At 39.7% G+C, this 26,725-nt stretch overlaps 1 protein-coding gene across 2 annotated transcripts in view; it reads left to right on the forward strand.

The window, feature by feature from the left end:
- Positions 1 to 26,725, forward strand: part of dpp4 (dipeptidyl-peptidase 4) — a 60,438-nt gene that overhangs the window by 17,663 nt on the left and 16,050 nt on the right. For both annotated transcript variants that reach the window (XM_012970411.3, NM_001016233.4), the window contains 15 exon segments: positions 10,813 to 10,902; positions 13,170 to 13,261; positions 13,350 to 13,424; positions 14,322 to 14,374; positions 14,840 to 14,912; positions 17,907 to 18,027; positions 18,248 to 18,408; positions 19,384 to 19,487; positions 19,991 to 20,120; positions 21,086 to 21,124; positions 22,033 to 22,137; positions 22,494 to 22,561; positions 24,010 to 24,057; positions 25,026 to 25,150; positions 25,785 to 25,832. In XM_012970411.3, the coding sequence (XP_012825865.2) occupies positions 10,813 to 10,902; positions 13,170 to 13,261; positions 13,350 to 13,424; positions 14,322 to 14,374; positions 14,840 to 14,912; positions 17,907 to 18,027; positions 18,248 to 18,408; positions 19,384 to 19,487; positions 19,991 to 20,120; positions 21,086 to 21,124; positions 22,033 to 22,137; positions 22,494 to 22,561; positions 24,010 to 24,057; positions 25,026 to 25,150; positions 25,785 to 25,832 (1,332 nt within the window).

Below are 26,725 nucleotides of genomic sequence, written 5' to 3' on the forward strand. Positions count from 1 at the left end.
TGTCCAAAGGTGAAAACTTTCTGGGAACAGATTGAACAAATAAGTAGTGAGATCCTGGGTTGCCAGATAAGATTCTCCCCCCAAATGATACTGCTTCTACATACAGATAAAGCCGAAAAAATATTTAAAAAGAGCTTATTGATGCAATTGATATTAGCTGCTAAAATCCTAATTCCCAGGAAGTGGAGAAATGATGACCCCCCCACTGTAGAAGAATGGTTATCGAGTGTAAACGAAATCTATCTCATGGAGGAAATCACATCCTCCTTATCTCCCATGCCACAAAAATTTATTGAAATCTGGCAACCATGGGTCTCATACTTAAACACTCATGACAAATTGTGAAATATGCATTTACCGAATAAGACAAAACAAACAAATAGTAGATAGTACTAATACAGAATTATCTCATAGCACTAAGTTACTTACCTTGTTGAAATTTATATGTTCTACTGTATAGAAATCTTGCAGAATAGATCTAAATGAAGAAATGTACAATATAAAAGTATTTAAAACCACAAGCAAATATGTATAAAACAAGTTGTTTGTTTCTGTGCATTAATAAAGATTTGAATACAAAAAAAAAATAATGCCAAAAATATCCGGTTTAAGCCAATGGAAGCAGCAAGTGGGCCCTGGGAACAGGTAAAGGGAAGGGGGTATGGTGTGGTTAGATAGGGGAGGCCCCTTGGCTAAGTGAAGGTCCCAAGGGGGATATGGGATACTTAATCCAGTTAGTGATTAACAAGGGGCTGAGCCAGGAGAATGGTGGAGAAGTTAGTGGATGCCATATTCCCTCACATGCCCCTGCTCTCCCTCTAACCAAGGGTGGTTAAATAGGTATAATTTCAGGTTTGTGGGGGCTATGTATGTCATTTGCAGCTATATGTGATTCCCTTAAAGAAGGGTAGCTGGTCCCCAAAAGCAGGAGGTTAGGTTGGAGGCTAGTAGCTCAGTTTGGATAGAGGTTAGCTATTTATTTTAATTTATGGTTAAGTGAATTATGTCAAAGGCAACTTAGTATTAATTGGCTGCAGACTTTTAACCCCAAAAGGTTTCTATTCTCAGTGTTTTAAAAAAGCGGACATGATGACTGGGCTGGAATTGCAGGGGCAACAGCATAGACGCTGTTCATTTCAAGATAATTACCAAATAATAAATAAATGTAGGCTACAACATATACTGCTGCTTTTTATTCTCAAATCCTACACTGGGCACTGTTGTCTATAATCCAGAGATCCCCAACCTTTCTTACTCGTAAGCCACAGTCAAATGTAAAAAGACTTGGAGAGCAACACAAGCATCATAAAAGTTCATGGAGGAGCCAAATAAGGGCTGTGATTGGCTATTAGGCAGCCTCTATGCACCCTATCAGCTTACAGGGTGCTTTATTTGGTAGTAAATCTTGTTTGTATTCAACCAAAACTTGCCCCCAAGTCAGGAATTCAAAAATAACTCCCTGGTTTGGGGGCACTGAGAGCAACATCCAAGGGGTTGGTGAGCAACATGTTGCCCCCGAGCCACTGGTTGGGGATTACTGCTATAATCAATTAGTAGCTTATGATGCCTAGCATTCTGTGTATTATATTCAAAAGTCATTATTTACGATAAATGGCTTGTTCATGTTACTGTATTTTCCTTGACATAAGTTCTAACATTTACCACGTATGTCATATGAAAAATATAAATTAGGGAAGGAAATAGGAAGAATAAGCAAAAAAACCCCCAACAATTATATATAATTCATAGGGAAGATGATACAGTTGGTGGAAAAAAAAAAAGTAGCAACCTTAAACAAAATGTAGAAGGGGAGGGCAGATAAAGGGAAAAGATGTAGCCAAAGAGGCACAGGTCCGATGCATTTGAGGGCAGAGAGAATATATAGCAGTCAGCAGATAAGAGGATAGAATGGCTTAGCTTGCAAGGGAGGGAGAAGGACATACCAGGTCTGACTTGGTTCATTTAAGGTAAAGACTAGTGTTGAGCAATGTAACTTAAGTGACTTAAACATTAAAGATCCTGTTCAAAGATTTACAGGGAGTATTTACTGCTGTGGAGACAAAAGTGAAGACAGTATAATAAACTATACATTGCTTGTGCTAAGGTACACCTATGTTAAATGTCCTAAAGGGTAAGCATTGCTCTGTGATAAACTATCGCAGTGCATTTAGATGTGCCAATGTAACTACCCTCTGTGCCCTCTGCACCCTCTGCACTTGAAACTTTCTCTCTCTAGGCTCAGAGAGAGAGAGATTGAAATGTTTTTTGGAATTACCATTCTTCAGATTTCAGCACAATTCCTCTCACAATATTGGGTTATGGTCAGAGGAAGATGTTTTCTTAGAGTTTATCCAAAATGAGCATAGAGTAGTGATTTCATGAAGCCTGGCCTGCCCTCCCCCCCAAAAGAATGTTAGGTGGCACTGAGGGAAGACTGAAAGCTGGTGAGGAAGAGATTTGGAGTAATTCCCTTTTTATGAGTCTAGATACTCCTGTCCAGCTTGAAGGCCTGTTGGGGAGATATTTGGGATGAACTGAAGACATATGTTCTGCCCTAGGATATATGGCTGATGCTACAATGATTTCCCATCAGTTATCTTGTTAGGAGACAAGGGGCACTATAAAACGAAAAAAAGATTAATTAATTATACCCCTAGGAATAGAGATTCTGTGCCGTTATGAAAAATGGACGTCATTTTGTCCATAAGAATCTTTACTGAGTATTTACAGGAAACTATAGATGATATAAAGCAGACTGAATTGCCTTTATTTCACAGATTATGAATAATAATAATTAATAATATGGCTTGACTTAGATATTCACATAGCTCTGATGTTAAAAACACAGAACATGCTTCTTAAATTTTCTTGAAGTAATGTCCAATGCGAACCTCCCAGAAGATGGTACTAATGTTTATAACATGAAGGATTGCGGTAGTAGGGTAGTAGTAGAAAAAACATGCTGAATAACCATGACATGGCAAACAAATACTTATATTTATATAACTGAAAGGTTAAGGTCCAACCATGGATTTAGTAGATTCAGCAGCCTTTGTGCACTAAATAACCTTGTCCACAGTAAGAGTGAGTAAAATAGTACCTAGAGTACCTATATTGTGATCTTTTTTTGGCTTCTTAATCATCCAAAAGTAAACAGGTTCCACAGCGTTATCTAGAACTGATCTTATGGGTTATTGTAGAGCAGTGATCCCCAACCAGTGGCTCATGAGCAACAAATTGCTCCCCACCCCTTTGATGTTGTCCCCAGTTGTTTTAAAGTAGGTGTTCATTTTTACATTTCTAGCTTGGAGGCAAGTTTTAGAAGAACAGCAGAGCCTCCTAGCAGTTCACATTGGCACGCTTGTGTTGCTCACCAACACTTTTTATATTTGCATGTAGCTCACAAGTCAAAAAGGTTGGGGATCCCTGCTTATATGGATAGTCATTACCTTGTCTTTTGTTGAGTGTTACTTAACTGACCAGCTGAGTAGCAGTTCTGGTATTGGCTCCATATCTACCATAATAAATCCATGAAGAATATTTAGGTTCCTTGGGAGAGCATTAAAACATTAGATGCCTAACGTGTTTCGTGCGTGTGTGCACTTAATCATAGGCTTAGCCTATGATTAAGTGCACACGCGCACGAAACGCGTTAGGCATCTAATGTTTTAATGAACCAATAAAGGACTGTTTTAAAGCAAACCCTTCGTGTCCGGAGTGCTCGGTGTTCTTCATGTGAGATTTTGGATCTTCCCTTCAGCTACGGGTTCGGGGCCCTGAGCACCCGGACCAACCCGGGATTCTGGTGAGCCTTCATTCGATTTTGTTTAAATTTGTGCAGCCTTGGCTTATTGTAGTACTGACGACTGGTCTGGGGTATATTCACACCCGGACCGCTTCTACTTTATTTGGTACGGGATTTTTTCCTATCAGGGTGCACATTAGGAGTTATATATATTTAAACTTTATTTAGTTACAGTCAATTGTGTGGTTTAAGTGTTTGTCCTTGGGAGAGCAGCCTAAAACTATTGGCTGCTGAAGAAGGAGAAAGAAAGGTAAAATCACAGTGGGTGCCAAGTTGTTAGGCCCCTCCCAGTGTTACCCTATAATTTATTGTAAGAAGTTTATAGAAAAAAACTACTCAGCCCACAAAACAGATCAATTCTTGGCCTGCTGTTTGAAATAAGACATATGATAGGTTGCACTTTACACCTTTTATTACAAGGGAAGCAAAATTCCTGCCTGGATAATCATTATGGATCTACCTGCGTTGTGGATAGATGAAATGCATGTTAAGTTGTAGTTCCTACCAGTCTGGGCAATTCCAGAACTAAACACAGCATGACATATTGGGAGCTCTCAAAGCAACTGGGGGACATCAGACATTGCATATGATTACTGTGCCAGACTGTCTTCTTTCCCTTGTAAGAGTTGGCAGTCTTCCCTGTGATGATGGGCTAAAACTCCCATAGTCAGCCTTCACTATCAAGAGCTTATTTGCTAAAAGAAGTATAAGTCCTAAACTGAGTCCATCAACATGGGTACTTGAGTCAAGACATGCACATCATGCCACCAATCTCTAACACTCTTCTCTATCTCCACTGGTGAGCAGGACCATCTCAACAAAGTATGCGGCCTAATGTGAAAGTAAAGCTGAGACTGTAGCACAGTGCTAAGGTTTCTAGGCCTTTTGGCAGTATCTTTATCCATAATTACCCAGAAAAGATAGTATGATCACTAGAGAAGCAAATAATGAGCACATTACCCAGACATGTCAGCAAGACCACTGCAAAAATGGGCAATGAGTATTACATTAACCACTTGCACAAGCAGAATATATTTTTTTCTTTTCTCCAGTGCTCCCATGATGCATGTCTCATACTGTCTCTGCTTAACTGAAACTGACACACAAAATTAAAGATGGCAGTATGTTCCACAATGTAACGCATTGTAATCTTTCACCTCCTTCCATAGGAGAAAGCAGTTTGCGTTGGAGGGGCCAACTGGAATCCTTCTCAGAATCCCAGTGGGCCAGTCCAAATCTGAAGACATACTGTAATGTAATTCTAAGCCACTTTCCAATATGCGTTAATTACATAAGTGCTTTAATTTTATTTTGTTAAAAGCAGTGTTTGTTTAAAATTATGTAGGAGTCAGGTCTCCTCCAGGTCTGTTAATCAGCTGGTTTCTTCTACATTGTTTCAAAGGGGTGCAAAGAATACAAAGAGCAATTGGATATATAGGTATGGGACCCATTATCCAAAATGCTCGGACCTGGAGTTTTCCGGATAAGAGGTCTTTCCGTAATTCGGATCTCCTACCTAAAGTTGGCTAAAAACGTTATTTAAACAGTAATTAAACCCAATAGGATTGTTTTGCCTCCAATAAGGATTAAGTATATCTTAGTTTGGATCAAGTACAGGTATGGGATCCCTTATCCGGAAACCCATTATCCAGAAAGCTCCGAATTGTAGTAATAAAACCGTACCTTGTACTTGATCCCAACTAAGATATAGTTAATCCTCATTGGATGCAAAACAATCCTATTGGGTTTAATTAATGTTTTATTGATTTTTTTAGTAGACTTAGGGGCACATTTACAAAAGCATGAACACTCGAGCGTTCGAGTTCGATTTTTTTCGGGCGTCCGCACGAATTTTTCGGACATTTGCACGAAAAAATCGGAAAGGTTTTACCGCTGTTTCCAATTGTTCGGTACGAAAATTTCGTGACTTTCGGATTGCCAATACGATATTATCATGACTAATACGATTTTTTTCGTGAGCATTTTCGTGATATTTGCGATCTTACGAAATTTTCGTTTCCAATACGATTTTTTCCCATTCGTGATTCGGATTTGTGGATTAGTAAATGTGCCCCTTAAGGTTTGGAGATCCAAATTACGGAAAGACCCCTTATCCGGAATACCCTTGGTCCCAAGCATTCTGGATAATGGGTCCTATACCTGTACAAGGTTCTGTTTTATTATTACAGAGAAAAAGGAAATAATTTTTGAAAATGTGAATTATTTGATTAAAATGGAGTCTATGGGAGATTGCCTTTCCTTAATTCGGAACTTTATGGATAATGGGTTTCCGGATAAGGGGTCCGATACCTGTACAAAGAAATTTTAAAATCAGTGAAAATATGTAATGCATGTATACTGGAAAGTAGTCACCCAAAAATGAAGGGTGGGGTCCCCCGTTCAGTTATAAACTGTCTAAAAGGTAGTTTTTAAAGTGTATTTCGCAAGATAAACAAGACTTTCCTTTCACCCAGTCTGTTGGAAACAAAGGCACTTTCATTTGTTTTTACTCGGACACGTGGGAAAAGAAACTTTGAGAAATATCTGAAACATCTGGAAATTGGGAATTGTAAATCATTCTAACATTATTATCTATGTTTTGGCTTCACGTTTGGTGACAGCTGACGGCTTTCATGCAGTGTGTGGAGTGTGGGGGGAAAAAACTGAATTTTCTGCAATGAAAAAGTGTGAAGTAACTGTTGGTGAGTTATGAGCTGCCAGTGATCTAATCCTTCCACTTTCTTATGAAACAAAATCATTTATACTGTGACTTTGTACAAAAAAAATGGTTTAAGACCCAGATCTAGACAGGATCATTACAGGAGTCTCTGACTTGTTATTTTAATGATGTATAAAGTTCACATCCGTGCCGTGGCCAATTCAATGCTGTGTTACGTGGAGTATTAATGTAAAATAGCAAATATGTTTCACCCCAAATTTCACCCTGACTGAGCAGCCTGTGTTTTATCTAGGGGAGCAAATGACCATTCTTCTCAAATTTTGCCCTAACTGGCACTCAAGTTTAGCCTTCTCCTGCCACTGCTTCTAGTGCCTTCAGTGGGGTCAGCCCCACATTTTGGGGGCCAATGATATTCTTTGTTATTCTTCAATAGAGATGTAGCGAACTGTTCGCCGGCGAACAAATTCGCGCGAACATCGGGTGTTCGGGAACGCGTATGTTCGCGAACTTTCAGCGTATGTTCACAGTTTGGGTTCGCGCCGCGTTTTTTATCGTCGCAAAATTATTGTACAATACGCCACACAAATCCCGTTTTCATGGTGTTTAAGCCGCGTATTTTCGCTAGAATAGCTTGCGTTTTTTGCGCAACTCTGTGCCAACAAAGTATTTTTCAGAGAAGGTTTTGCCCTTGATCCCCCTCCTGCATGCCACTGTCCAGGTCGTGGCACCCTTTAAACAACTTTAAAATCAGTTTTCTGGCCAGAAATGGCTTTTCTAGTTTTTAATGTTCGCCTTCCCATTGAAGTCTATGGGGTTCGCAAAGTTCGCGAATATTCGCGGGTTTTGGCGTATGTTCGCGAACATGTTCGCAAACTTTTTTTTTTAGGTTCGCTACATTCCTATTCTTCAACTCATTCTATAGCTCTCCATTCTGATATTGATATGGTAATGCCTTTGTTAGTTACCCTAGCAACCAGTGAGTTAATGAACTAGAAGAGCAATAGAATAGAGCCCAAACAGAAAGATGAGTAACTAATAATGATACAGTGATCATAAAGCCTTAGAATGGATCTGTTTTGCACATAGTTTGCCCCATTTCAGTTGGCCATATTCTCTTTTTAACCTGACTGAGCAGGACTATCCCATATGATATCTTTGTATCATTGATGTTGGTCTGTTAGCTTGTAAGACATTTCCCACTGTACCGTGCCGGACAGTACATGGTGCATCAGCAGTGAAAAGAATCGACCAGTTTATGGCCACCATAATAAGAGGGCATGAGGGGTACCTCTCCATATATATACACTTGCTACCCGCACCTTAATACCTTTTCTCATACCTCTGACCATTAATGAAGTGCCCTACTGACAACATTTTACCATTTTTAATTGCCAACTGTCTACCACCTATAGCCTCATTTTGACTATTGCAAAGTCATGTGTGGGTATATACAATACCTGCAGGAGCTACAGGTAAGTCCACCAGTTGGGCGATTTTGGGTACCAAAATGGATTTGCTGCTGCAGTTTCAAGCAGGTGGCGGGTCCAGCTTTTGGTATGGTCAGACCTTGAGGCTCTGCGCATTACCTTGGCTACAATCTTCCAGTGAACCCTCCCTGTTGGTAATATCAGTGGCAGGCCCCACACCCCTGTGATATCATTGGCGGGTTCAGGTTGAGTTAAAATTAGGTGCCTATTGTGGCCAGGTTATCTAGGGGCACGTTAGTGAGGTCAAATGACCCACACATCACTAGGACTCCTGGTTAATTGTATTTCAATTCCAAAGAACCCCATGTGTTCCAATTAATTGCTGAAGGTGGCACCTGGTTTGCTGAAATGGGTTAATTTAGACAGTTTAATATTGAAAGTACTGGAGGTTCTGCCCATTGCCTTTGAAACCATCCCTTTCTGACAGTCCCCATACTGTTTGTTTTTACTGTTTCAAACTAAACCTACCCTACAAACCATCAAAACCCAATGTTATCATTATAATAAATGTCTCCTGATAATGCAATTAAACTATCCATACACAGACTTGGGCCAATGATGCACTAGAACTAACCCACTCTGACACAAAGCCTGCATGTAGAGAAAGAAGGGAAGATAAAAAGGGCTGATAGTCAGAAATAACTCCGCCATTTAAAAAAAAAATTATAAAATATTTTTACTAATATAATTAGTGAAAATTTCTGTATTGACTAGTTTATTTCCATGAGATGAAGCTTGTAATACATTTTTTGTTTTCATGATTATGCAGCTGTAATTTTGCTCTTCTTTAATAATGCACAGGAAGTAATTGTAATGCACAGTACGATGTCTCCTTACATAGAAATATTTATTCTATGTTCTTACATTACTCAGCCCAGATCTTATATGACCCTGATGCTGAAGGATTTTGAGTCCTTGGTTTTATCTTCCTTAATGTGTCTCTCTCCTCATTAAGAAGTAAAGAAATGAACTGCTTTATACAGTATCATCACATTATACAGTATGACTATGAATCATTTTACAGACTATAGTACAGTATATATATAATAGAGAGTGCCGCACACACAGGGACTTAATACAAAAGAAAGTGTTTTTATTGAAAAAAATTATATATATATATATATATATATATATATATATATAATATTTTACACATTTTAGAACATATACATCTTTAGAATTAGTTTCTACCAGGTAGTGCAACACAAAGTGAGTGCACTTGTTGCTATGGGTTACTAGATCTGGGGATTGTGAGCTTAAAACAAGGTTACGGACACTAGTATCTCACAAATGTACACAGGGCCAGACTGGGCCAGCAGGACTCTGGGGAAAAAACCTGGTGGGTCCTGCCAGATCTCCGTTGCTGACCTCCCTCCCCCAATTGCACCTAGATAAGTATGCGATTGGTGGACTCAGGGGGAGGGCGGGGATTTGGGGGCACCTGGGGTAGCATTCCTGGTGGACCTCGCACACCCCAGTCCAGCCCAGAATGTACAGAAGGAAGGAGTGGGCTCCCTATTAAAAATGAAGAGTGCACCATGTGCACTCAGTGCATTTTAACTCCACACTGTGACTCCACACTCCGCACTGTGACAACAATTGGGGCTTATTTTTTCTTGTCTACAACATTGGAATTATGGATGCAAATATGTGGTTGCTAAGGCCCAGGGGTAAAGTGCTTGCGGCAGTTCTAGGTTACTCTGGTTGTGGTTTATAGTTCCTTGAATCACACTAGTAGCCCTGGGTAGTGATGAGAAATTTTTTCCCGCCAGGCATGGATTCAAAGCAAATTTTGCCATTGGCAAATTGTTTTGAGAAACTTCCGTGAAGATTCCCTGCGTAAAAATTTGTCAAAATAGGCACTGTCGCTTAAAAAAAAAGTGGGTGACAAAAAAGATGTTTCGTGGATTTGTCACCGTTTAGTGAATTTTCTTCTCGCTATGTGAATTTTACGCCAAATCGAAACAGGGCAGATTCGCTGATCACTAGCCTTGGGCAAATTTTCATTGTGTAGTAACCAATCGGCAATAGACTGGTTAAAGCTTATGGCTGGTTGCTAAGAGTTATTGCACTGGTCCAAATGTACCCAGTGAGAATAATGAGTCTAAGGGGAAGATTTACTAATCCACGAATCCGAAACCCGAATGGCAAAAATTCGGATTGGAAACGAAAATTTTGGCGCCTTTTCGTCGTCGCTGCGACTTTTTCGTATTTGTCACGACTTTTTCGTCGCCGCCGCAACTTTATCGTATTTTGCGCGACTACTTTGTCACCGTCGCGATTTTTTCGTATTGAGCGGAAATGGCGGAAAAACCAATCCGATTTTTTTGCGACGGTGGCAAAGTTGCTGAAAATATGCGACGAAAAAGTCGAAAAAATACTGATCATTATGAAAAAAACGCATTCGGACGCCTTTGGACCGTTCGTGTATTAGTAAATCTGCCCCTAACTGTATGATAATGATGGTGCTTCTTTCCCAGCCAAGTCAGCAGCTGGATGAGTATTCCATAACCTGTAATTAACATTCTACAAAACAAAGATGTTTCCTTTACAAACCGCAGCTAAGAAATGAGGAAAACAAACATTATAACCCAGAAATTGTTTCAATTTTGTTGCATATCCCAGAGCTAGTGATGTTTCTGCCTGCTGACCGCTACATTTTGGAAGTCGCCCTGTAGCACAATTGTTAGCAGATGTGATGTTGGATTGTTACATGAACTCCCCCCGCTAAAAGCTACTCATGAAAACAGAATGTGATCTGGTCCTAAATTTTTTTTTTTTCCTTTTTGGAAAATGGTAATACATATTTCTATTATATTTGCTGTGTTTTTGTTATGCAGGAAAGGAAGATACCCGCAAGACGTTTACACTGGAAGACTATTTTGGCGATGAGTACAGGGCCAAATCTTTTGGCCTAAAGTGGGTTTCAGGTAACAATATTTCTGTTTATATGTACCTAAATAAGCCCCCTACAAATTGTGCTATTTATTTATCCTCCTAATACATTTTGTATGCTCCCCTTTGCACTGGATTCCGGTTTGCAGCTCTGCTTGATACTGTCACCATGATCACCCCAAAACTACAAACCCTCCCTTGAGCTGGTCACTTGAGCATTAATGAGGGTGACAACCAAAAGACACTGGGGGGGGGGTGTATTTATTAGCATTGGAGACAAATATCTGGTGATGTTGCCCATAGCAACCAATTAGATCTTTGCTTTTGTTCCAATTGCTAATTGGTTGCTATGGGCAACATCTCCTCGGGATTCCCCTTGAGAAAGGCTCTTTGCTGAAACGTTGGGGTAATTCTCATCTTTGGCAAGTGTATCCGCTAACTTGTGTGTCTCCTTTTGCCTATGCACATTTTGTGGTATGTATCATCTTATTAATCTATTTACTTTTTGTAACTTTGTAATTAAAATTGACTGCTTTTAAAAAATCTTTTGTATATTATATAAAAGACTATATTTTTTTAATACTACCACTGTGCTTGTATTTCTTGTGTGCAAACCCTTATTCTATTTAAAATTACTGTTCTTGGTGCCCTATAAGGGGGTACTGTTTTTGGGTTTTTTTGCACCAAATTATCTATATTGTTGCTTTTCTGCATGCTAAGTGAGTGCCCTCCATTTATGTATATTTACTAGAATACAAAGTATTCCCCAGTATAGGAGTTTTCCATGCAATAGCCGAGTAAGGAAAAAATAAACTTTTACAAATAGCCAGCAATTATATGCATGGCAATAAATCAGAAGTGGATAAAATATCCAGTTATAAACTGGCTTCCCATTTTGATGTATCATAGACTGTTTGCCGGAGAAACACGGCATTTGTGAGGTATTGGCTCAGGGCAAACTTTAGTCACTAGAAGACTGATGAATATGCTTAGTGACAGGCTCCACACAGTCTCCCCCACTTTACCTGTTCATAACCCACAGACCCAGGAAATCCATTAAACATTCTTAATCTCCATAGCCAGTCAAGGGGAATTAGGGCCCATGCAGGTCCAATTACCAAATAATACCTCCTGGCATCCAGCTACTTATCTGTGATGGATGGTGTTACCTTGGCCTACATCACTCCATGCCTACAGCAGAACAAAGGCAGGTTGGAGATAACATTTAAGTGTGGAGGAGAGCGAGATCAGAATATGCTCTACAGCCATGAAAAATCACAGGGGAAAAGTGAGTTTGAATTCCCTGAGGAGTAGGAGTGAACTAACATACAATCAGTCTGTGAGGATTCCTATACAGAAACAAGTTTTCAGCAAATGGATAATTTCTCTCAAAACAAAATGATCATCTATAAAAATACATACTATTTTAAAGTTCAAAATGTGCAAATAAAAATATATTGAAGAAAATACGTTAGAGAAAATATATTCAAGAAATGTGACATTTACATCAAAGTTGTTACAGAAGTACATTATGCACATATATACTTTATTTTGCAGTCTGATCTTGTTTATTAGAGATAACTCAACCATTTAGTTAATTCAATGGCTTTTGAGAAAGAGGAGATACAGAATGGTTAAACTAGTGCTGAATGCTATATACGGGTTCACAACATATAGGAAAGGAAAACATTTTGGAGGGTTTACTTAGCCTTTCTCTAGTCCATGCCAGCATTGGATTAGTGGAAAAATGGCTGGCTTTTGTTCCAGTTCATGAGTTGCTGCCATTTTGATGACATCACATTGGTAACATGTATCCAGTCACTGTGTATGTACAGTATCCCATAGGCTCAAATTGCATGAAAGCTTGTTGGTGCTGGACTTGGCTTCCTAAGTTCCACCAAAGAACATGGCATCCATGGCCAACATGGAGACCATGTTGAATGTTACAAACAAGTGATTCTTAACATATGGGTTTGGACCCAAAATTGTATCCCAATGAGCCCCCTTAAATACAGTGGAATTTCCCACTTCAATATTAATAAAGAGGTGAGGTGGAATCTCAGACTGAATTAGGATCCCTGAAATAAAGGTTATATAGGTTCATGGTAGATTGAATTCAAGTATTTTACACAGACTGGGGTCTACAAGGGCCTGGGCCTACTGGGAGATCCTCTGCTACTCTTAGTTGTTGGTCCTTAGTGAGAGAGTAACTGTGAGAGAGTAACTGTGAGAGAGTAACTGTGAGAGAGTAACTGTGAGAGAGTAACTGTGAGAGAGTAACTTTTATTCATTTCTCTTGCAGAAAATGAGTTCCTCTTCAGGACCAAAGACAATGTGCTCATTTATAATGTTGACAATGAGAAAACAACTGAAATGATTTCCAACACCACCATAGTAGGTCAAACTTGTGCTTCTCATTAAGAACCTAAAACACCAAAACAAATTCCCCATTCTTAATTTATGTTATTTGTTTATCCAACAGTACAACAGCAATTCTTCATTTTATACCCTGTCCGATAACCGAAATTATGCATTGCTGCAGTACAACTATGAGAAGGTAAGAGGGTATTTTTCAAAGTGAATGTTGGTTTGTGGTTTCCTGAGGCGTCGGCCTGATCCATCTGCACTTTAAAGGAACAGTCACCAAAAAATGAAAGTGATAGTAATGAAAATATAAGTGTTTCCCTGCACTGGAACAACTGCCATGTTTTCTTCAGAAACCCTACTATAGTTTATATAAACAAGCTGCTGTGTAGCCACGGGGACAGCCATTCAAACCTGAAAAGGCACTGGTTACACAGCAGATAAGAGAAGCTCTGTTGTATACAATGGAATGCTAAACAGCTTATTTATCTATTAATAGTGATGAGCGGATCTGTCCTGTTTCGCGTCGCCGAAAAAATTTGCGAATCTCTCAAGATTCTCTCAGAGAACGGTGAAAATGTCGCGCATAAAAAAAGTTTATTTTGACGCCTGCGACTATTTATTTTGGCGCCTACGACAATTTTTGTACATGCTGCGCATTTTTCTGCTGCAAATTTTTGTATCCGTTTTGCGAAACAATCCGCCAATGGCGAAACACGGAAATTCGCTGCGAATCCATGCCTGCCAAAACATTTCGCCCATCACTATCTATTAAGTATCCTGTGCTTGAATGGCTGCCCCCATGGCTACACAGCCGCCTATTTATATAAACTATAGTAGTGTTTCTGAATCAAATACACCAACTTTACCAATGCAGGGCAACAGTACATTATATTGTCATGTCTATAACAGGTTGCTATGGCTTACTAGTCCTGGAGTAAACAATGATTATTTTACTACTCCTAGTGGGGAAATGTAATCAAACAGTGCATAAAAATGTATTTTTGAGTTACTTACACTTCTGTTTCTCTGTGTTGTCAGGGTGCCTTAATTGTCTTTAATATTCATTGCATTTTGCTTTGTCTTCCAGCTATGGAGGCATTCCTACACAGCTTCTTACCATATCTATGACACTGTAAAAGGGTAAGTTGCTTCCATTTGCAAATATGAAGCTTAATTTTCTGATAAAGTTGATAAATATCCAGTTTCCACAACCCCATGCTGTCCCCTTCCTACTTCCCCTCTATGCTCTTGTAGAGCCAAATCTCCACTATAATGCATTATACACTACATAATAATAGAATAAGAAATATTTGTCACTCCACGTGAATGTTTACCATGTGGTGTATGAGAAAGTCTATAGTGTCGGTTCATTCCTGATGGGCTCTATGATCTCATTCAGGTGCATTAGATTTTCCCTGCTGTACTCTATGTATTTAAATGTTAACCCGATGTCATAAAAGTTTATAGAGATAATGATCATTAACCTTAGCCTTGTAATCGAAACCAAGAAGCTGTAAAACTCTTAATTGTGTTTACTGAAGTGATAGGGAATTGTTTTTTAAATACATATTTTCTTTTATTTACTTGATTTTTTTTTCTTCCTAGAGAAATTGTGACCGCAAATGTACTTCCCAACCAAATTCAGTATATAACTTGGTCTCCCGTTGGTAATAAACTGGTATGTTGCATCACATATAAAAATAATTCTTCAGGGATTACTTTTTTTCTCTTAAATAAGAGACTTTATTTTCCATGGGTCACATCAATAACTTTTCCAAAGTGGCAAGAAGCTATAGTGAAGGCGGCCTACATTGTCTGTCATACCCTAACTCCAATGCCTTTGTTGTCCAAGTTCACTGAATAGGGCTTGATTGTCATAGGTGGAGGCACTGTTTATGTCTGTCCTCAGCTTTTTTTACATTTAAGTCCTCTTTGACATGTAATATTTGCTTTAAGTTATATAGGTTTAAGATTTATAGGGTAACAGATAAGCTTTCCCTAACAGACCTAAAGGGAGTGTGGTTTGGTCGCATAATTCAGGTATTCATCATTAGTATCCATGCCCACAGCATATAATGCCAGGTATTCATCAGTAGGATCCATGCCCACAGCATATAATGCCAGGTATTCATCAGTAGGATCCATGCCCACAGCATATAATGTCAGGTATTCATCATTAGTGTCCATGCCCAGAGCATATAATGCCAGGTATTCATCATTAGGATCCATGCCCAGAGCATATAATGCCAGGTATTCATCATTAGTATCCATGCCCAGAGCATATAATGTCAGGTATTCATCATTAGTATCCATGCCCAGAGCATATAATGTCAGGTATTCATCATTAGTATCCATGCCTACAGCATATAATGCCAGGTATTCATCAGTAGGATCCATGCCCACAGCATATAATGTCAGGTATTCATCATTAGTATCCATGCCCAGAGCATATAATGCCAGGTATTCATCATTAGTATCCATGCCCAGAACATATAATGTCAGGTATTCATCATTAGTATCCATGCCCACAGCATATAATGCCAGGTATTCATCATTAGTATCCATGCCTAGAGCATATAATGCCAGGTATTCATCATTAGTATCCATGCCCAGAGCATATAATGTCAGGTATTCATCATTAGTATCCATGCCCAGAGCATATAATGCCAGGTATTCATCATTAGTATCCATGCCCAGAGCATATAATGCCAGGTATTCATCATTAGTATCCATGCCCAGAGCATATAATGCCAGGTATTCATCATTAGTATCCATGCCCAGAGCATATAATGTCAGGTATTCATCATTAGTATCCATGCCCAGAGCATATAATGCCAGATATTCATTATTAGGATCCATGCCCAGAGCATATAATGCCAGGTATTCAGCATTAGTATCCATGCCCAGAGCATATAATGCCAGGTATTCAGCATTAGTATCCATGCCCACAGCATATAATGCCAGGTATTCATCATTAGTATCCATGCCCAGAGCATATAATGTCAGGTATTCATCATTAGTATCCATGCCCAGAGCATATAATGTCAGGTATTCATCATTAGTATCCATGCCTACAGCATATAATGCCAGGTATTCATCAGTAGGATCCATGCCCACAGCATATAATGTCAGGTATTCATCATTAGTATCCATGCCCAGAGCATATAATGCCAGGTATTCATCATTAGTATCCATGCCCAGAACATATAATGTCAGGTATTCATCATTAGTATCCATGCCCACAGCATATAATGCCAGGTATTCATCATTAGTATCCATGCCTAGAGCATATAATGCCAGGTATTCATCATTAGTATCCATGCCCAGAGCATATAATGTCAGGTATTCATCATTAGTATCCATGCCCAGAGCATATAATGCCAGGTATTCATCATTAGTATCCATGCCCAGAGCATATAATGCCAGGTATTCATCATTAGTATCCATGCCCAGAGCATATAATGCCAGGTATTCATCATTAGTATCCATGCCCAGAGCATATAATGTCAGGTATTCATCATTAGTATCCATGCCCAGAGCATATAATGCCAGATATTCATTATTAGGATCCATGCCCAGAGCATATAATGCCAGGTATTCAGCATTAGTATCCATGCCCAGAGCATATAATGCCAGGTATTCAGCATTAGTATCCATGCCCACAGCATATAATGCCAGGTATTCATCATTAGTATCCATGCCCACAGCATATAATGCCAGGTATTCAGCATTAGTATCCATGCCCACAGCATATAATGCCAGGTATTCATCATTAGTATCCATGCCTAGAGCATATAATGCCAGGTATTCATCATTAGTATCCATGCCCAGAGCATATAATGCCAGGTATTAATCATTAGTATCCATGCCTAGAGCATATAATGCCAGGTATTCATCATTAGTATCCATGCCCAGAGCATATAATGCCAGGTATTCAGCATTAGTATCCATGCCCAGAGCATATAATGCCAGGTATTCAGCATTAGTATCCATGCCCAGAGCATATATTGCCAGGTATTCATCATTAGTATTCATGCCCACAGCATATAATGCCAGGTATTCATCATTAGTATCCATGCCCAGAGCATATATTGCCAGGTATTCATCATTAGTATCCATGCCCAGAGCATATAATGCCAGGTATTCATCATTAGTATCCATGCCTAGAGCATATAATGCCAGGTATTCATCATTAGGATCCATGCCCACAGCATATAATGCCAGGTATTCATCATTAGTATCCATGCCCAGAGCATATATTGCCAGGTATTCATCATTAGTATCCATGCCCAGAGCATATAATGCCAGGTATTCATCATTAGTATTCATGCCCACAGCATATAATGCCAGGTATTCATCATTAGTATCCATGCCCAGAGCATATATTGCCAGGTATTCATCATTAGTATCCATGCCCAGAGCATATAATGCCAGGTATTCATCATTAGTATCCATGCCTAGAGCATATAATGCCAGGTATTCATCATTAGGATCCATGCCCACAGCATATAATGCCAGGTATTCATCATTAGTATCCATGCCCAGAGCATATATTGCCAGGTATTCATCATTAGTATCCATGCCCAGAGCATATAATGCCAGGTATTCATCATTAGGATCCATGCCCAGAGCACATAATGCCAGGTATTAATCAATGTTCTGTTTACCACAGGCCTACGTGTGGGAAAATAACATTTATATTAAAGAGACCCCCGGGGGAAGCAGTATCCAGATCACCACCAACGGAGAGCACAATAAAATTTTAAATGGAATTCCAGATTGGGTGTATGAAGGTAAATGTTTACAGAAAAATCAATATTAAAATCATTTTTGGCTGGCAGCATTTGGGTAATGTTGCAAATCTGGCATTCTGTTTGCACTCTCTAACAGGTAAAAACTAGTAAAAGCACCTTATATAATGTTGGAGCTTAATTTAATTTTCCTTTTAAAAGACCTGATGTTGCACATAGTTGGGCAATCCTGAGGAACTGACCATAAGTCTTGTGATTACAGAGGAAATGTTTTCTACTAATTATGCTTTATGGTGGTCACCGGATGCAGCGTCTCTGGCCTATGTTGAATTCAATGATACTGATGTACCGGCCATAGAATATTCTTTTTATGGAGAAGATTCTGATCAGTATCCAAAAACAGTTGTTATCCCATATCCGAAGGTATGTATTGAATGTCTAAGTGGGGTTTCTTTCTGTTATATTAGTTATAATTGTATATTCTTTATGAATACCTGAAGATACCTTTCAAGATTGCACTTCTGTAATCATTGATGATGGTGCCTATAGTAGCAGTGGGGGATAATAGCCTCTGGGAAGGGACTGGGGCTGTGGGATAGCATGTATAGTAGGGAGAGATGGTGCCTATATTAGCAGTGGGGTGATAATAGCCTCTGGGAAGGGACTGTGGCTGTGGGATAGCAGGTATAGTAGGGAGAGATGGCCTCTGGGAAGGGACTGTGGCTGTGGGATAGCAGGTATAGTAGGGAGAGATGGTGCCTATAGTAGCAGTGGGATAATAGCCTCTGGGAAGGGACTGGGGCTGTGGGATAGCAGGTATAGTAGGGAGAGATGGTGCCTATAGTAGCAGTGGGGATAATAGCCTCTGCGAAGGGACTGGGGCTGTGGGATAGCAGGTATAGTAGGGAGAGATGGTGCCTATAGTAGCAGTGGGATAATAGCCTCTGGGAAGGGACTGGGGCTGTGGGATAGCAGGTATAGTAGGGAGAGATGGTGCCTATAGTAGCAGTGGGATAATAGCCTCTGGGAAGGGACTGGGGCTGTGGGATAGCAGGTATAGTAGGGAGAGATGGTGCCTATAGTAGCAGTGGGGGGATAATAGCCTCTGGGAAGGGACTGGGGCTGTGGGATAGCAGGTATAGTAGGGAGAGATGGTGCCTATAGTAGCAGTGGGGGGATAATAGCCTCTGGGAAGGGACTGGGGCTGTGGGATAGCAGGTATAGTAGGGAGAGATGGTGCCTATAGTAGCAGTGGGGGGATAATAGCCTCTGGGAAGGGACTGGGGCTGTGGGATGGCAGGTATAGTAGGGAGAGATGGTGCCTATAGTAGCAGTGGGGGGATAATAGCCTCTGGGAAGGGACTGTGGCTGTTGATGTAATTGTTTGGTTTTTCCAAGGCAGGAGCTAAAAACCCCACCGTGAGACTGTTTGTTGTGAACACCGCGTCTCTTCCAGCTTTCAATTCTGTGGAAATTCCTCCACCGGCAGAACTACGAACTATGTAAGAGAATAAAATTTGCTTTGTTAGAGTATAATGCACTGTATAACTATTTTAACCGGCTGTAAGAAGTCAGACCAGCTGCCAAAATGCATTTGAATGCTTGTGGCCTCAAAAAAAAAATGTGACATTTGCACCATCTGGTGGTGGTTAATTGTAATGCAACCTACTGTTTTGTTGAATTAAACACAATTTATAGCACAAAGGTTCTTACACTGAAACATTACACAGCAAGAAAACAACTGGAGAAACTTAATATACTGTATAAAGTAGCCTTATTTAAGAACAGATGTACTTGTTTTCAGCCACCGGCTGTCAATAAACAGAACTAATTCCCTTGCTGGTACTAAACTCACCTCACTGCGTCTGGATAACAAGCTGTTTGCACAACAGTCTGTTCCTGTTATGTTTTATGGCAGTACCCATTAAAAAAACTACTCCAGAACAAAATATTGTACAGTTACAAATTGATATTTTCATTTTTTACTTTTCTAATGTATTCCCAGTGACTACTACATTAATGGAATGAACTGGGTGACGAACGGTAAGATGGCAGTTCAGTGGCTTAGAAGGATCCAGAATGTTTCGTTGCTTACAGTGTGCGACTTTGCAGCTCCAGCATGGAACTGTCAACCAGTAAGTCAATCAAGTAGCCTCTCTACTGGATAGAATTTTCATATATATACCTGACCTGGTGAATTAGCTGAAATAAGGAGCTCTTTAGCTCATATGATACAATAGCCAAAGATAGATTATTATTTTATAGGGCTACATATAGTTGGATTGTCCAAGTAGGATTGCCACCTGGCTGGTATGTCACTGACCTAGCCGGTAAAATACCAGCCAGGGTACAAATTTACCGACAATTTCATTGCTGGTAAACTTGTAATAACTTGTCCTCTGCCCCCAGCCCTCCTCTGATCCGCCCAATGAGCCTATGACTAAGTACCCATTTATGTACGAAACGAGTAAGGCTTTACAGCATTATGTGTACATTTAAATAACCTAGACTGATTTTACTTTAACTTGTTGAGTTACCAAGAACGTTTCATTTATCCAGAGTGCCTGCCTATTCTTCTTGATTTCTGATCACCCCTGTCCTACCTCATATCCCCCTCTCTCGCAGCTCTTTCTAACCCGCCTTGCTCCCTATTTCCACTGACGTCATACCCGCCCCTACTTATGTCACAACCCTGCCCTGATGTCATGGAACCACCACCTTACCCTAGTCAGTAAGAACATTGATGAAAGGTGGCAACTCCTATGTCTAAGCTATGACCCTTCAATTCACTGCTGTGTGTTGCCAAAATGGCTCAAATACAGCACAATGATTGGGCAATTACTTGTTGTATAGGTTAGAAGGAAGATTTAAAAGCAAGAAGAAAGCAGCTCAAATATTTAAACTGGAGATGTAAATGACACATAAAATATATCTTTGGGGCTACATACTGAATGGACGTACTCCAAGGGGCTAATTTGTGTACAGGGCAAGTTTTAGGCCACATGATTATATTCTGAACTATAACTATTTTCTGATTAAAGTCCATCTTTAAAACCATGAGTGGCTGATGTTACACTTGTCCTTTCTTTTTATTTCCCAGCCAGTTTATGAACAAAGTACCACAGGCTGGGTTGGATATGTAAGTACATTATTTTTTCCCCAAAAATCTATAATTGTTAAGAATTGTGCTGACTGATGGTGGGTCCTGTGAGCAATACATTTTTGAAATATTTTTCATTTTGAGATAAACAAAGGTACTTTCATGCCTGAAGTCAACTTCTGGCTCAACAAAACCATTGTAGCTACTATAAGCTTCTAAGTAATGGCTCAGCCTTGCCAGCTTAATATATATTTTATATTAACTACAGGGTTATGTTCCAGAACTAAATTAATACATCTCTAAGTTGTTCGTTAAAAGTGATATAAGCCAACACATTATTGATGTATAAACAAGACCTTAACTGGAATAAGGGTTTGCAATTTGCCTGCAATTTAAAGATATATTTCTACTCTTGTATATCTATAGCTACAAAAGAATGTAAGACAAATACGTGGGATATAAGAAAAAGTGCAACATTTGCTGCGTTTCACATAACCCCTAGCAACCAATCATGTACTAGTCTGTTGTTTACCATAAATGTTGAGTTGGTTGCTAAGGGTTACTAGAGCTGGAGCAAACTGTTTCTGTTAAATTCACCCATAATATTAGAACATTTTTATGGGGCAGTTTAGATTGAAGAATGTTCTAAGTAAGGGATTTTTACCTTACTGACAGCAAGACTAGAAACTGGTACCTAAGGGAACATAGTTTTCCTATATTAGTTGGGAGACCATCTCACTTATGGAATTCAGTCTGTCCTTTCACTATTCTTCAGGTTAGGACAGAAACTTTGTCCTCCAAGCATCTCCCTGAACCAAAAATTGCTCATTAGTTGATGTGAAAATGTGATCACTATCATTATCTTACTTAGTAGACCACACAAGGTTCCAAAATATGTATTCATAATTCACAAACCCGTTGACTTGATTATTTTTTTTCTTTGTTAGTTCCAACCTTCCTCTCCATACTTTACCCAAGATGGCCAGAAATACTACAAGGTTATTAGCAACAAAGAAGGCTTCAAACATATCCATTTGTTTGAGGGAGCCAAGGTAAGTTCTACCTTTTTATTTAGGTATAGAATGAAGCTAATCTGGCCTGGAAATGGCCACTGAATTGGTTAATACAGTTGGGGCTATAGGTATTCTTCAAAGAAAGGCCACATGGTTGAAATGATTGCCCCAGGTTAAATGTCTCCCCAAGGTGAAGATCCCAAGTCATCATTAAGCTGGCAGTGATTAATTACCCAGCAATTTTCCCCACCCTTACCATTCCAACCTTGACTAATTTGCCAATTAAATGTTATTATTTTTTCCATCATTTCAGCACACACTATTTTATCACTCTCCATCATTGTAGCACATACCTTTTCCGTTCTAATTTTGCTATTTTTTTTCCTGGCTATAAGGAACCAGTTGCTATAACAAGTGGGAAATGGGAAGTCACCAGCATAACCACTGTAGCCAGCAACCTCTTGTGAGTATTGCCAAATACACTTTTATTAGAGCTATGAATGGACATGACATTTGGCACACACTGCTCATTGGAAAACAGTGGTGGACTGATGATAGCTGCACTGTCTATTCTTCCTGGGTGCTATATAGCCATTTTATATCTAGTATAAATAAATCTAAAGCAACTGGACTTGTTAAGTAATCATTGAAGACGTTTAATGTTGTATACACAGTCCAGTATAGCGAGGAGTGCACAGACATTTACATTGTGGAGACAAAGCAACTGCTCTTCAAGCGAATGGCTCAACATAGGAGGGTGAACTCTATAGGCCAGGTGTCTGCTGTATTTCTACACCCAAAAGACAAGGGCCACTCCTTTGAAAATAGCAATGTCCAAATTTGGGACAAAGACCGCTGGTTTGAAAGAGGTGTAAAAGAGGTTATTCATGTTAAAGTGAAGAAACCATCCCTAAACAGAGGTGGGGGCCTTCAATACCATCTGTCTGCTACATGCTGTTCTAACATCTGTACCCCGGCAGTTTCAGGACTCTTCACACATCCATTCATGCAATTGTAACAAGTAACACCTGTTTCGATGAGTTGGATGATACTTTGGTAATCATTTCAAACACACACAGTATTCACACCTCTGAGTTCCAGATGTCACCTTTTTGAAGAGTTACAAAGTGCCATTGTGATTGGATTAGTGGAAGAATTCATATGCTGAGGACTTCCCATACCAGTCAGTTGAACTGAAGAAGCTGCTTGGAGTAGTGAAACATCTTCAATGATTACTTAGCAAGTCCAGTAGCTTTAGATTCACTTATACTAGATATACCATGCTCTGGATGAATGAAAATCTTCATAGCCTTACAGCAATTTTATAGCTCTTAAAAATCTTATGGGGTTTGCTCATGTCTACTAACCCACAACAATCAATCAGATATTTGTTTTCAAACAGGTTATCAGTGTCTTAGTACCTGCTGATTGTTTGCTGTGGTTTAATAGGCTAGTAGCAAACTTTGCAACTTTAATATTTTGCATTCAGGGGAGGCGGGTAATATTATTGATTGGGGTGGTTACCAATCGAAATCTTTCCATTGGGAACTCATAATTCAATATGAAATCTATAGCAGTTGGTCTATATTGGGGAGACTAAGCCCCTCTCAATCTTCATTATTCTTTGCTTATGGTGGCATTGTGCAAAGTGAACTTACCCATACATCTGCCAGTTTAGTGGTACATTACAGTACTGCATGCAGCTAGCTAGCTTTCTACTAAATGTCTTCATGGAGTGGACCCAAAAGTCAATTCTGAATAACTAAATAATGGATAAAAGTAAACTTCAGGTCAGGGCATTTTGGGGCATGGGAAGGTATTGAAACGGCTTCTTCTGCAGCACAGCTTTTCAAACTGCAATTGAAACATAGTATGGGAAAATGGCTGAAACACATTTTCTTCCTGCTTTAGGTACTACATAAGCAATGAGGGCTTCCCTGGAAGAAGACAACTTTATAAGTAAGGTTTTTTTTTTATTTTGTGCTAAAATACAAGTGGGGAGATTGTGCATTTGCTTCAGACATTCTCTGCATGTGATATTATTAAAGATCAGATGAGGACAAACTCTATGGGGAAAAGATATACAGGTTGTGGGGTAACTCAGTGGAGGGCATTTACTATGTGTAAGACAGGGTTCAAAGTACATAAAAGGGATGCAGTCATCTATGTTTTCTGAATTTGGTGCCCGGTGCACATAAGCATTGATACAGGTCTCTGTGCAACAAAACAGATTGAGAGCTCTGTATTCCTAATTGGTGATGGGAATAGAATTTGCCCCTCCTGCCCCTTAAAGAATCCCAACACTTATTGCCTCCCCTCTTGTAGTCACTAAGGGAGGAGGTAGCACCATATTTCCCATGCAGAGCTAGAGTACAATCAGACCCTGGACTCCATTGCTTTTTAACTGAGAAGTACTGGACATACTTTGCAGTTCTTAGTACTCTTAGCCTTGTGTCCAAGTAAATGACCCCTAATAAGTTTCTAACTGCTTCTGTGGGGTTTTTGCAATTGCAATTTTATGTTTTCAGACAATTGTTGCTCACTTGTATGAGTTTTGCTTCAGGTGATATGCTGCAATGAAGTGGCATTAGCCCAGGGCCCATGGTTATGGGTGAAGGGCCTAAATTCCCAATAAAATATTATAATTAACATGTTTTAACCTTAATCTAATGTGCGTTAGTCTGGCTCTACCTAGATGCAAAAGAATATAGCCTAGGGCTGGCTGACCGGTGACGTCCCCCAGTGCTGTTAGGTGGCCATTATAGTTCTGCTCTGTTACATAAGGTCATTCATTGACGTCTGAATCACAGAGCATATTCCCAATATGTTAGAATCCAATATACAACAAGGAGATAATGGAAAGCAAATGCAACTAATAGTTTGGTGCACATGTTTCATATTTAAGGATGCAATAACTTTTTCTGCAGGATAAGACTGGATGGGGGCTCAAACAGCGCTCAATGTGTCACCTGCAACATCCGGCAAGAGAGATGCCAGCAATACTCTGCGTACTTCAGCAAAGACTCCAAGTACTATGCTCTGAACTGCAATGGTGAGTACGAATGTGTCGCCCTCTTTGGGTGGCAATGGTGAGTAGGAAAGTGTCATCTCATTCAGTGGCAATGGTGAGTAAGAATGTGTCTTCCTCTTTGGGTGGCAATAATGAGTAAGAAAGTGTCATCTTATTGGGTGGCAATGGTGAGTAAGAAAGTGTCCTCACAGTGGGTGGCAATGGTGAGTAAGAAACTGTCATTTCATTGGGTGGCAATGATGAGTAAGAAAGTGTCATCTCATGGGTGGCATGAACAGCAACAGTAATCCCCAACTGGTGGCTGACTCCAAATAGTCTCAAAGCAGATGCTTATTCACAGCAAAAATGTTCGGTTGGAATAAAATAAAAGCCAGCCAAAGGCTACAGCACGGTAGTGAGCAGCCAATCATACCACTGATTTCATGACCAGGATTTTAATGCTCCTATTATGTGAGTCTCTCCTCAGACCCTTTTGTCTTGGCTATTGGTGACTCCACAACTTAATTGTAGCTCATGGAGTAAAAGCCAACCAGTGTCTCTGATCTATAGGCTACAAAGTTGTATCTTGGAAATATACAACAGCTTTTTAAATAATATACTGTATCTATGCGTGCTTCAGGAAGCCTCATTATTTACACCTATTTTTGTTTCCTAGGTCCAGGAGTTCCTATTTACACTCTCTACAACAGCAGCAATGATAAAGGTAAAAAAAAAAAAGAATTCTTGGGATGTCAATTGCACATAGCTAATATTGTGTGATAGGAATGTTCAGGCTTCGGATGTGTGGGGTTTGTAGGTGTCCGAGTGCAGTGACCATTATGCAATAGTTTGCAATGCAATATTTGTCTGCCATCTATATATCACATTTTATATGACCTTGTGCCTTTAAATGTTCATGGAACTACTCGGTGAACTACTCCTTATACTGAAGTAAGAAAAATATTCAGTTCGGTCAGTTGTCAATTGTCTGTCAATAGTCCTATATTTTTGTGGCAATGCTTGGTGCTCAGCCTTTCTGTTGATCTGTGCCCATGGTGCTCAACTGCGGTTTCCTCCTTTTGCACTCGGCTCGTACAAAACATAGTTTCAGTGAACAGTATTGTGTTTCTGACGATATCCTTGGAGGACCTACAATGCATTTCAAGAAAGTTACTTTACAATTGTTGCCTGCCAACTATTTCATGTTTGGAACATCCTCCGATTTGTTATTTGTAGGGCTTTATTCTACAATTTCAGTCTGAATGTTTCTCTTTATCTGAGCGTTCTTCGCAAGAAGACTTAAGTCTGAACGTGTATGTCCGCCTTTAGACTCATGTGTAATTGGCCTGTTCAGTTTCCTTGGCCACTCCACTTGCATTGAAGCAGTATTATATGGAAAACTGTCTTAAATAATGGGTGACTGGGTGGCAGGTGGTGGGGACATGTGTCACTTGGCAACCCTGTGTGCTAGATAGGATCAGTAGCTGCAAAGATAACTATATTGCAGCTCTCTATCCCAGGTACCTTGGCCTCAGTGGAGTCAGAGCAGTTAATGGGATCTATGTTTCACACAAACTGTTATGCAAAGTTCTGAGCTTGGGTCATGTAATGCGGGTA

This window comes from Xenopus tropicalis, chromosome 9 (genome assembly GCF_000004195.4).
Source record: "Xenopus tropicalis strain Nigerian chromosome 9, UCB_Xtro_10.0, whole genome shotgun sequence".
NCBI lineage: Eukaryota > Metazoa > Chordata > Amphibia > Anura > Pipidae > Xenopus > Xenopus tropicalis.